At 40.9% G+C, this 12,129-nt stretch overlaps 1 protein-coding gene across 1 annotated transcript in view; it reads right to left on the bottom strand.

The window, feature by feature from the left end:
* Positions 1 to 12,129, bottom strand: part of LOC126190780 (dnaJ homolog subfamily C member 13) — a 362,669-nt gene that overhangs the window by 72,058 nt on the left and 278,482 nt on the right. Inside the window, exons 27-30 of the mRNA XM_049931321.1 lie at positions 11,786 to 11,953; positions 11,419 to 11,652; positions 11,155 to 11,317; positions 5,545 to 5,811 (exon numbers count right to left, since the gene is read on the bottom strand). Coding sequence (XP_049787278.1) covers positions 5,545 to 5,811; positions 11,155 to 11,317; positions 11,419 to 11,652; positions 11,786 to 11,953 — 832 coding nt within the window. The remainder of the gene's footprint in view (positions 1 to 5,544; positions 5,812 to 11,154; positions 11,318 to 11,418; positions 11,653 to 11,785; positions 11,954 to 12,129) is intronic.

The following is a 12,129-nucleotide window of genomic DNA, read 5'->3' on the forward strand; positions in this document are numbered from 1 at the left end:
ATTTACCGGAATGACGTGTGGCTTATGAGCAGCAGATTGATCATGAAATCCAAGTTTTCTCACCTCCCGCCTAACTGTCATAATACTTGCAGTGGATCCTGATGCAGTTTGGAATTCCTGTGTGATGGTCTGCATAGATGTCTGCCTCTTTACACATTACAACTCTCTTCACTGTCAGCAGTCTCTGTCAGTCAATACACGAGGTCAGCCTGTATACTTTTGAGCTGTAAGTGTGCCTTCACATTTCCATTTCACAATCACATCAGAAACAGTGGAACTAGGGATGTTTAGGAGTGCGGAAATCTCACATACAGACGAATGACCCAAGTGACACCCAACTCGCCTCACCAGCTTCGAAGTCTGTGAGTTCCCCAGCGTACCTCATTCTGCTCTCAAGGTGTCTAACGACTACTGAGGTCGCTGATATGGAGTACCTGGCAGTAGGTGGCAGCACAATGCACCTAACATGAAAAACTTATGTTTTTGGGGGTGTCCAGATACTTTTGATCAAATAGTGTAAGTGTCTTAATTCTGCCTGTCTGCAGCTTGACCTGTCTTCTTTACAGTAAGTAGCAAGCTGTCTTTTCTTACATTGCTGATACACAAGTAATGAACTAGACAAATTTGGTTTGAAGTTCTGGCTTGCAGCAGATGACAATAGTAAATATATGGTGAATGGATTTTCTTACTTGGGTAAACAGAATGAAAGACAAAAGTCTCATTAACATAACTGTTGCAGAGCATGTTGTTACATGTCTCATGCAACCTTATACTTTGAAAGGAAGAAAAGTAACATGTGACAATTTTTCACAGCGAAACATCTTCCACAGCAGCTGAAGCAGAAGAACACAACCATAGTAGGTATACTAAAGAAAACGTGAGGAGAAGTTCCTCCATTTGTGAAGTCTACTGCCAGATTCTGTATGATTATTTTATATAAATCTGATGACACAACAATTACTTCCTATCAGGGGAACAGCATAAAAAAATTCTTCTATGGAGCACAATGTACCAGTAAATTGCAGTGGATGGACAAACACAGAAAATACTCCCTGAAACTGCGAGCTTCTACAATTTCACTAAATTTGGGATTAATATTCGGGATCAGATGTCTCATCTGTACATCGTCAAGTTTGGCTGCCACAGGTGGTCTCTGCACATTTTTCAACATCTAAGACTATGCTGGAATCAACACCTGTGCGCGCAAATTGTTTTGACGAATATGATGGCTTTGACTGAAAGATGTCATAGAGATAAATGTTATTTTCTCATTATTGCTACAGCAATTTGTGTCCATTTTTCTTTATTTTTCATACTAAATGCTTATTTATGTGTCTGGTGTTTTGACTGAATACAAGTCATACAGATACATAGTTTATTGTACAATTACATATTTATTTGTATTTGTAAGTTTGGTATAAATTGACTTTGTATTTACAATGTATTCTTTATTTACTTTGATCCTTTTTATTTACTTAAATGTACTTTCTACAGAAATTTTTAAGCACAAAGCATTTGTATGTAAGCATAATGCACTACTGACACCATACTGACGTAATTAAGATATAAAACTGAAAACAAAGAAAAAAAACTTCTCCAGTCAAAATGAGTAGTAGCAGTCTTTCGAGGTAGTTTTTTTTTTTTGTTGCTGCTGCTGCTGCTGCTGCTGCTGCTGCTGCTGCTGTCATCGTCATATTCAGTCCAAAGACTGGTTTGATGCAGCTCTCCATGCTTCTGTATCCTTAGCAAGCCTCTTCATCTCTGAATAACTACTGCAACCTACATCCTTCTGAATCTGCTTAGGGTATGCATCTCTTGGTCTCCCTCTATTATTTTTACGCTCCATGCTTCCCTCCAACATTAAATTGGTATTCCCTTGATGCCTCAGAATGTGTCCTACAAACCAATCCCTTCTTCTAGTCAAGTTGTACCCAATTCTATTCAGTACCTCCCTATTAGTTAAATGATCTATGCATCTAATTTTCAGCATTGTTCTGTGCACCACATTTTGAAAGCTTCTTATTCTCTTCTTGTCTAGACTGCTTACGGTCCACGTTTCACTTCCATATATGGTTACACTCCATACAAATACTTTCAGAAAAAGACTTCCCGACACTTAAATCTATACTCGATGTTAACAAATCTCTCTTCTTCAGAAGCACTTTCCTTACCGTCGCCAGTCAACATTTTATATCCTCTCTACCTCGACCATCATCAGTTACTTTGCTACCCAAATAACAAAACTCATCTACTTTAATTGTATAATTTATTAATGAAATTCCCTTAGCATTACTTGATTTAATTCAACTACATTCCATTATCCTCATTTTGCTTTTGTTGATTTTCATCTTATATTCTCCTTTCAAGTCACAGTCCATTCCGTTCAATTGCTCTTCCAAGTCCTTTGCTGTGTCTGATGGAATTACAATGCCATTGCCAAACCTCAAGGTCTATATTTCTTCTCCCTGGATTTTAATTCCTACTCCAAATTTTTCTTTTGTTCCCTCACTTCTTTCACAATACAGAGACTGAATATCATCGGGGATAGGCTATGACCCCATCTCACTCCCTTCTCAATCACTGCTACCCCTTTGTGCCCCTCAACTCTTATAACTGCTATCTGGTTTCTGCAGAAATTGTAAATAGCCTTGTGCACCCTGTATTTTACCCCTGCCACCTTCAGAATTTGAAAGAGTCAACAATGTCAAATCTTTCTTTAAGTCCACAAATGCTATAAACATAGGTTTGCCCTTCATTAACCTATCTTCTAAGACAAGTCAAAGGGTCAGTATTGCCTCAGATGTTCCTAAATTTCTACAGAATCCAAACTGATCCTCCCCTGGCTTCTGCCAGATTTTCCATTCATCTTAGTATTTTGCAACCGTGATTTAGTAAACTGATAGTTAAATAATTTTCACACCTGTCAGCACCTGCTTTCTTTGCAATTGGAATTATTATATTTTCCTTGAAGTTTGAGGGTATTTTGTCTGTCTCATACATCTTTCTCACCATAAGGCAGAGTTTTGACACGGCTGGTCCTCCCAAGGCCATCAGTATTCTAACGGAATGTTGTCTACTCTTGTGGCCTTGTTTCAACTTAGGTACTTTGTCAAATTCTTCATGCAGTATCTCCCATATCATCTTCATCTACGTCCACTTCCTTTTCCATAATAATGCCCTCGAGTACATCGACCTTCGATAGACCCTCTATATACTCCTCCCACCTTTATGCTTTCCCATTTTTGCTTAGGACTGGTTTTCCACCTGAGCTCTTGATATTCCTACAGGCAGTTCTCTTTTCTGGAAGGGTCACTTTAATTCTCCTGCAGGCAGCATGTATCTTACCCCTAGTGATGTATGCCTCTACATCCTTACATTTGTCCTCTAGCCGTTCCTGCTTAGGCATTTTGCACTTCCTGTCAATCTCATTTTTTGGACATTTGTATTCCTTTCCTCTTACTTTATTTACTGCATTTTTATATTTTCTCATTTAATCAATTGAATTCAATATCTCTTGTGTTACCCAAGGAGTTCTACTAGCCTTCGTCTTTTTACCTACTTGACCTCTGCTGCCTTTACTCTTTCATCTCTCAAAGCTACCCATTTGTCTTCCATTGTGTTCCTTTCCCGTTCTTGTCAATCATTCCCTAATGCTCCCTCTGAAATTCCCTAAAACCTTTGATTTTTTCACTTTATCCAGACCTCATCACCTTAAATTCCTACCTTTCTGCAGTTTCCTCAGTTTAATCTACAATTCGTAAGGAATAAACTGTGGTCGAAGTTCACATATGCCCTCGGAAATATCTTACAGTTCAAAAACCTGGTCCCTAGATCTTTGTCTTACCATTATGTAAGCAATATGAGGCCTTCTGGTGTCTCCAGGTCTTTTCCATATATACAACCTCCTTTCACGATTCACGAATCGAGTGTTAGTGATGATTAAGTTATGCTTTATGCAAAATTCTACCAGACAGCTTCCTCCTCCATTCCTTACTCCCAGTCCATATTCACCTACTACTTTTCCTTCTCTTCTGTTTCCTACTACTGCATTGCCGTCTCCCAAGACTATTAAATATTTGTCTCTCTTCACTATCTGAATAATTTCTTTTATCTCATCGTACATTTCTTCAGTATCTTCAACATCTGCAGAGCTAGTTGGTGTATACACTTTTATTACTGTGGTGGGTGTGGGCTTCATGTTTATCTTGGCTACAATAATGCATTCACTATGCTGTCAGCAGTAGCTTATCCACATTCTTATTTTTTTATTCATTACTGAACCAACTCCTGCAGTACCCATATTTGATTTTGTATTTGTAGCCCTGTATTCACTTACGAGCTGTCCCGTTCCTCCTGCCACCTAAATTCAGTAATTCCCACTGTATCTAACTTTCACCTATCCATTTCCCTGTGTAAATTTTCTAACCTACCTGCCCAATTAAGGGGTCCGACATTCCACGCTCCAATCTGTAGAACGTCAGTTTTGTTTTTCCAGATAACGACATTCTCCTGAGTAGTCTCCATCCGGATATTTGAATGGGGGACTATTTTACCTTCAGAATATTTTACCCAAGAGGACACCATCAGCATTTCACCATACAGTAAAGCAGCATGCCCTCAGGAAAAATTACAGCTATGGTTTCCCCTTGCTTTCAGCCATTCACAGTACCAGCACAGTGATGCTGTTTTTGTTGGTGTTGCAAGGCCAGTTCAGACAATGATCCAGACTGTTGCCTCAAAACTACTGAAAAGCTGTTGCCCCTCTTCAGGAACCACATGTTTGTCTGGCCTGTCAACAAATTCCCCTCCATTGTGGTTGCACCTACAGTACGGCTATTTGTATGGCTGAGGCACACAATTCTCCCCACCAGTGGCAAGGTCCATTGTTCGTGGGGGGCACTCTCTTCCTACCAACACAGTTTTATGACTTCTTATTGTTTTCTCACTGTGCGCATGTTGGGTAGAATATTTTGATTGGAGCAGTTGGTCAGGAGCACTTAAGATGCGGGTTTATGTTCTGTTAATCATTCATATCGTATTTATAGCAAATGTGAACTTTCAGTGTGAAGCAATTCTTGTGTTTTTGTGTTTGGTATAATAACTTGTGGTGAATTACAGCCTGTGTTGTGTTAACTTCTAAATCATTGTTACAATAAAGCAACTAATCACTTGTCATTTGTCAATTGGGGAAGAATAATCGATCAACAGACTCTGAGCAGATGAGCAGAAGTAATGTAGTATTGCCTTTAATACTGAAAAATGAGGGTGGGAGGTGTTACACTGTCAAAATCATCAGGGTCACTAACAAATATATTTTTTAACAAATCAAGTTTTCAACGTGACTAGAGAGGATGCACTTCAGAATCTACCTGACATATAAATCAAAAAACACTCCTACTGCAGAAATTTTGCGCACCATTAATAAAAAGCTTTTCACACTAATGTGAAAGAAGCAGAGGTAGTGAATTAGGCATTATGAGTACTCTCCATTATTTTGTAAGGAGTGTTCCTCTTGGAATGTAGTAATCTTCTGCACATACTTACCTTTATTCAAAGCATCCTTTACTATTTTAGTTGTTGAAACAAGAGCATGTAATGTATCAAGCACCAGTGCTTGGTCATCTGGCAGGCCATTCAGAGCAAGCAGCAGATATACAACCACCTCAGAAGCAGCTATATCATTAACACATTCTTGATTTCTTGTAACATTTGATACAACATTCAGACTCCACTTCTGTACAGGTTTGCAGCTATCAACATTAAGCAGACCAAATAGTAGTCGGAAGTGACCAATACATTGAATTTCTACACCTGTAACATAAAAGTGATTATTAAATCATCGAACTGTTTGACTAATTCTACAGTTTCTCATTATCAACTTTCATTATAAAAATGAGAAACATCTACAAATGCTAATGGAATAACTTGGTAATTTTTTTATTTTATTTTTTTGTGGCCTACACAGGGTCAGCATGATAATCCGAGTTTGCCAGTGCTGGTAATACGAGTAGCCAGATATGCTTCCTGTCACCCCCAGCATCACCTTGGAACAGAAAAGTGTACCCCACCATACCTGTGGTATTAACCTACTCGGATGTGGGAAATTGCCACAACACCCCATCCAGCATGACCAGCTCACCAGCCATTATTGTTAATCTACCAGGCAGATCAATATGGGCCAGCACACTTTAATATGCTAACAATATGGGCCAGCACACTTCACAGAATACTCTAAGTAGCATGTTAACACACATGGCTGTCTTGAGTGCGTATAATGGAATAATTTGGTAATGGCTGTGTTCCAAGAAATACTACGTAAAATCAATTCGCTTAATTGTCTGTTACAGATTGTAAATGGCACAGACAAGTAATGTTAAAAAAAATTGTGCTACAGTAAATTGGTAAATTAACATGTCTACATGTGCTTAAAAATTATGAAAAAATGGCAACATAGTATGAGTGTCTAGAGAGCAGCCTGAAATATTAAGGTCCAAACTAAGTACCATTGTTGTATTATCACAAGTGGAAATCTAATGTGGATGACAAGGAATAAAAGCATATAATGATTATGCAGTGACTATCCTGTGAGGCTGAAGATAATTTAGCATACCTGAGAAATAAAATTTTTATTTGGCCACTATCAAATAACAATAAATCTAACATTATATCTAAAAACAAAGATGATGTGACTTACCAAACAAAAGCGCTGGCAGGTCGATAGACACACAAACATACACACAAAATTCAAGCTTTCGCAACAAACAGTTGCTTCATCAGGAAAGAGGGAAGGAGAGGGAAAGACGAAAGGATGTGGGTTTTAAGGGAGAGGGTAAGGAGTCATTCCAATCTTGAGCTTGAATTTTGTGTGTATATTTGTGTGTCTATCGACCTGCCAGCACTTTTGTTTGGTAAGTCACATCTTTGTTTTTAGATATATCTTTCCCACATGGAATGTTTCCCTCTATTATATTCATATCATTAATTTAAATCTAACATTAGATATTCAGACAAAAAGATAAAAACAAAAGATTATGATGCTACATGTAGCCATCGGTGAAAACTTTGGATTACCTCAACAGTTCTGTTGTACTGCTGGACACATATGACATACACACTGTGTTATAAGCATGTAATAATTGCCTCTTTTATGGAATGAGACGGCTTATGTACAGGGTAGAGACATGTGAAATGTACTTTGGATTGGTTAGATAAAAGGATAAATTCTGTAAAGAGTGCAGTCAGAGTGGTAACAATTAGAACTGTGTGTTATACAGTGGAAAGTCCAGGTGGCAATATCAACAATTATGGATAGGATAGATTGCCTGAGCAGCCAGAGACAGCAGTCATGTGTTCGAGGTGCACTTGCTTGTGTGAATGCCCTGTGCTTTTCTTTTCTGATGAATGCTTTGGTGAAAAGCTTGATGTGAGCAGTCATTTTGTTGTGTTACTCAATGTGCTGTCTCTACAGTGAGCAGCAAATCTATCCTTTCCAGAATTGTAGAACAAAGTACTATCCCTTAACATTACAATGAAGTTGTGGCTAACAATTCTAGGACAGAACTAGAAATGTATGTGACAGGAAGAAATGAAGATTACAGTTCACACATGTCAGTAATGAGATCATTAGAGATGGAGCACCAACTTAGACTCAAACAGAATACCTCAGCATTTGCCTGAATTGATTTCAGGAAAATGTAATCTCTAAAACCAAATCGAAATTTGAACCTTGTTTCTCCAAAATTTAACTCCTGTGCCTTTAACACTGTTCTGTGTCGTTCAGTGGGCGAGATGTAGCTTACTCAAGAACAAAATGAAAAAGGAAGAGGCAGAACATAAAGAGTACTACATAAACAGGCAAAGTTCCTATATAATGTGTGACAGCATTACGGAGTAAAAATTTACGTGAGAGTGAAAGCAAAGTTTTGGAATCCTACTTTTTATACTATACAGCATGTTAATTTTAACTGAAGTCATCAGATCAAAAAATTTCTAATTCTAATTTGTTTGTCTCTGAGGGGGCAGCCAACTATACCATGCTTGATCCGCCACTGTAGCCGGTGCATGGGTTGTTGGAGACAACTTTGAAATCTTCAGAAACAATCCCTGATTTTTATTGCAGATTACAATTCTACAGCAAAACTTACAAACATTTTGTGTACAGCATTTTCTTCATTTCGTCACAGATGGCGCCGTAATTGGAGGAATAGAAATGGGTACACAATCATTATTTATGATATGCCACTCAATGGCCCCTGAATATCCAATGGCACATGGGACCCCACCTCCATGCTTCGAGGGTAGGACAGGCCAGTATTTCATAACTTGTAATTGGAAACCCCATTTGCAACATTGTATTCCTCCAGCTTATTGAACAGGGGACTACTCAATGTGCCACTGTATCATGTAGCAAACTACGAAGTATCAGAACAGCCAGTACACCACAATCAGAGCTCACATATTGTGCTGAATAGAACAGACAGTGGCTCTTATAATGATAATATTTGTGCAGTCTTTATAGCCTGCACACCTACCTATCATTTGGCGAACAGATGTGCAGGTGGACAATGAATGTTGCAACCACACAAGAAAAAATTGAAATGCTCCTGATTTATGGAGAATGTAGGAGAAATGTTGAGGCTACTGTTGCCCTGTATGCTGAAAGTTTTCCAGAGAAAGCTCGCTCTTGTTCATTCTTTTACGATGTTGTGACCGCCTTCATGTCTGATGGCAGTATACAGACCAGCAAAAGGAAACAAAGTAGTAGTGTCACAGGAGAAGTTAACGAAACAGCTGTACTAGTGGCAGTGCTCCACAACCCATGGATAAGCACCCAGCAATTCTCATTTGAAAATCAGATTAATAAGTGTACTGAAGTTGGTGGTACTACACTTGAACACTTACTCTGATTGGAAAAAACTGGGTAATGTTCACCTCAAACCATGTTCACAGGGTGTGTCAAGTAGTGCCGTATCCCATATGTTGAAGAAATACAACATTGTGAAGAGGTTTCTACTTTGAAATTATTAAATATTAGCCCGTTCTACCCTTGCAGCATGGAGGTGGGGGACCACATTCAATCGGTTATTCAAGGGCCACTGAATAGCGTGTCGTAAATTACAATTGTGTGCACATATCTAATCCTCAGCTGACAGCACCATCTGTGGCAAAATGAAGAAAATGTGTCAGACAAAACATATGTAGATTTTGCCACAGAATGGTAATTTGTAATAAAAAAACAGCAGATCCCATTGAAGATTTCAAGGTCCCCCCCCCCCCCCCCAAACAACCCCTCCCCCCAAACACACACACACACACACACACACACACACACACACACACACACACACACACAAAAAGGTGGGGGTGGCAGGTTGAGTATGATATCACTGGATGAACCCCTCCAAGACAAACAAATTGGAGTTATAACTTTCTTTATCCATTGTGTGGTTTTTGAGATATTTCAGTATTTTCAATTAAAATGAACACTCTGTATATATAAAGCAGTCTGTACATATGTCCAGGATCTCCTCCCAAATCCTTGGATCAATTTGCACCAAATCTAGCACATGAAGAGTAAACTTTACAATTTTCATCACTATGGGGTTTATAACATTACAGATCCAATAGGAGCAGAGACATGGGAGAGCACTTTTCTTTCAGCCCCTTCCACTATGACAGCCCTGCATGACAGGTGTGTTGTGTGGGAATAGCATTGGCCTAGCTTATTAACCCATGCTGCAGGGAAGCCTACTCATCAGGGTAAAAAACAGTTTTCCAGCCCCCGGTGTGTAACTGCCTTGCACAACAGGTGTGCTGAGTTGGAGTTAGTATGGGCCTGCCTCCTGGCTTCAATTGCAGAGCACGCTGCTTTAAAGGCAACAACGCAGTTTTCAAATGTGTGACATGTAGGCTGCACGACACAATGTGTGTTGTTGCAGTACTATCAGTTTGCATTAATGATCGGTTTTGCAAGGGCTAAATGTGTGGATTGGTACACCAGGTGGAGATTTGAGATAGAGAGGGGAGCACAAGGCGAGAAGGGCGAGGTAAGAGGAGGCGGGCGAGGAGGGGCGAGGCAAGGAAAGAGGAGGCGGGCGGGGAGGGGCGAGGCAAGGAAAGAGGAGGCGGGCGGGGAGGGGCGAGGCAAGGAAAGAGGAGGCGGGTGGGGAGGGGCGAGGCAAGGAAAGAGGAGGCGGGCGGGGAGAGGCGAGGCAAGGTAAGAGGAGGCGGGCGGGGAGAGCCGAGGCAAGGTAAGAGGACGCGGGCGGGGAGAGGCGAGGCAAGGTAAGAGAGGGCGGGCGGGGAGAGGCGAGGAAAGGTAAGAGGCGGCGGGCGGGGAGAGGCGAGGCAAGGTAAGAGGAGGCGGGCGGGGAGAGGCGAGGCAAGGTAAGAGGAGGCGGGCGGGGAGAGGCGAGGCAAGGTAAGAGGAGGCGGGCGGGGAGAGCCGAGGCAAGGTAAGAGGAGGCGGGCGGGGAGAGCCGAGGCAAGGTAAGAGACGGCGGGCGGGGAGAGGCGAGGCAAGGTAAGAGGCGGCGGGCGGGGAGAGGCGAGGCAAGGTAAGGTAAGAGGCGGCGGGTGGGGAGAGGCGAGGCAAGGAAAGAGGTGGCGGGCGTGGAGAGGCGAGGCAAGGTAAGAGGAGGCGGGCGGGGAGAGGCGAGGCAAGGTAAGAGGAGGCGGGCGGGGAGAGGCGAGGCAAGAGGAGGCGGGTGGGGAGAGGCATGGCAAGAGGAGGCAGGGGGGGAGAGGCGAGGCAAGTGGAGGCGGGCGGGGAGAGGGGAGGAGGAGGAGATGGGCACAGAAAGGAAGGGGAGGAGATGGATAGGGAGAGAATTGGACAGAGACAGATACGGAGAGGGGGAAAGAGGATGTGGGCAGAGAGATTGGGGCAGTGCAGAAAGAGATGGACAGAGAGAGGAGGGAGAAGGATATGAACAAAGACAGAGGAAGAGGAGGAGGAGGGGATGACAAAGAGAGGGTATGAGGAAATGGGCAAGGGGGGGAGGGGGGGGAGAGGGGGAAGAGGAGATGGATAAGAAAAGGGGAAGGAGAAGAAGAACAACAACAACAAAAATAGTTACAATTACTATAATGCACAACTATTACTAAAATCTCAGTTCATATACTATTTGGATATCAAAAATGTTAGCTAAGTACCTGGATTATTTTTAATTACATTATAAAGAGCTTCCAGAGCCATAACAACGTTGTTTACAACTTGTTTGTCTTTCACTGTGAGTGCAATACTTCCTAAGGATGTGAGATGCTCTGACTGAGTAGCCAGAAATTCCAATAAATCAATTGTAAAACCTTTAGGATTCTGCAGAAGAAACAGAACAAATTATTATACCACATTGTAGACGTTTCTTTAACATAATGCACAAGTCAGCTACTGACATTTACACCAAATAGTACACAAACCTCAATTGGAAATGTTGGTTGTTCATTATAAATACGAACAAAAATTTCACCAACAATGAGCTCTTTTTTTAGCGCTGAGTATGTGAATTCTGTACCATATGTGGGATCGTCATCATCATCATAATGGAGTTTATTTGATCTCTGTTTTTCAAGATATTCACACAACTCAGCTCTTGTTCCATTATCCCATAGCAAGTACGGTGACTCACAATTACTGTTTAATATCTTCAGAACCTACAATACAAAAAAACTAAATGAAGTGTCATCGACAATTAGTACACAGATTATAATCATAATTGTAAGTAGTTCTAATAGCATGATTGAATTTGATTGTCGACAGTGCAACAAAGAATCTGAAATAGCACACCTCTGCTGGCTTATCACAGCTCAGTTGTCTTGCAAGGTATGGCGTCAACAGACTGCTTAAGGCTTTCTGGATCACTGAATTCTTTGGGGTGCTATTATCTCCTGGTAAATATCCACCCAAACGAGCACAAGCAGTAACTGCCAACTTGGCTAATTTGTTTGCAACCTCCTGAAAGAGCAAATTTTGAGTCACATTTCTATGTTTAATATTAACAATAATACATCAAACTGCAAGGCCCTTCATGTAACCAAGTGCAGAATCCTAAAATCCCTGAAAAATCTTACACCATACTTTAAGTAAAAATTACCTTTAGATTTTGAGGAATACATTTTCATGGATTAAAT

This window comes from Schistocerca cancellata, chromosome 6 (genome assembly GCF_023864275.1).
Source record: "Schistocerca cancellata isolate TAMUIC-IGC-003103 chromosome 6, iqSchCanc2.1, whole genome shotgun sequence".
Classification (NCBI taxonomy): Eukaryota; Metazoa; Arthropoda; class Insecta; order Orthoptera; family Acrididae; genus Schistocerca; species Schistocerca cancellata.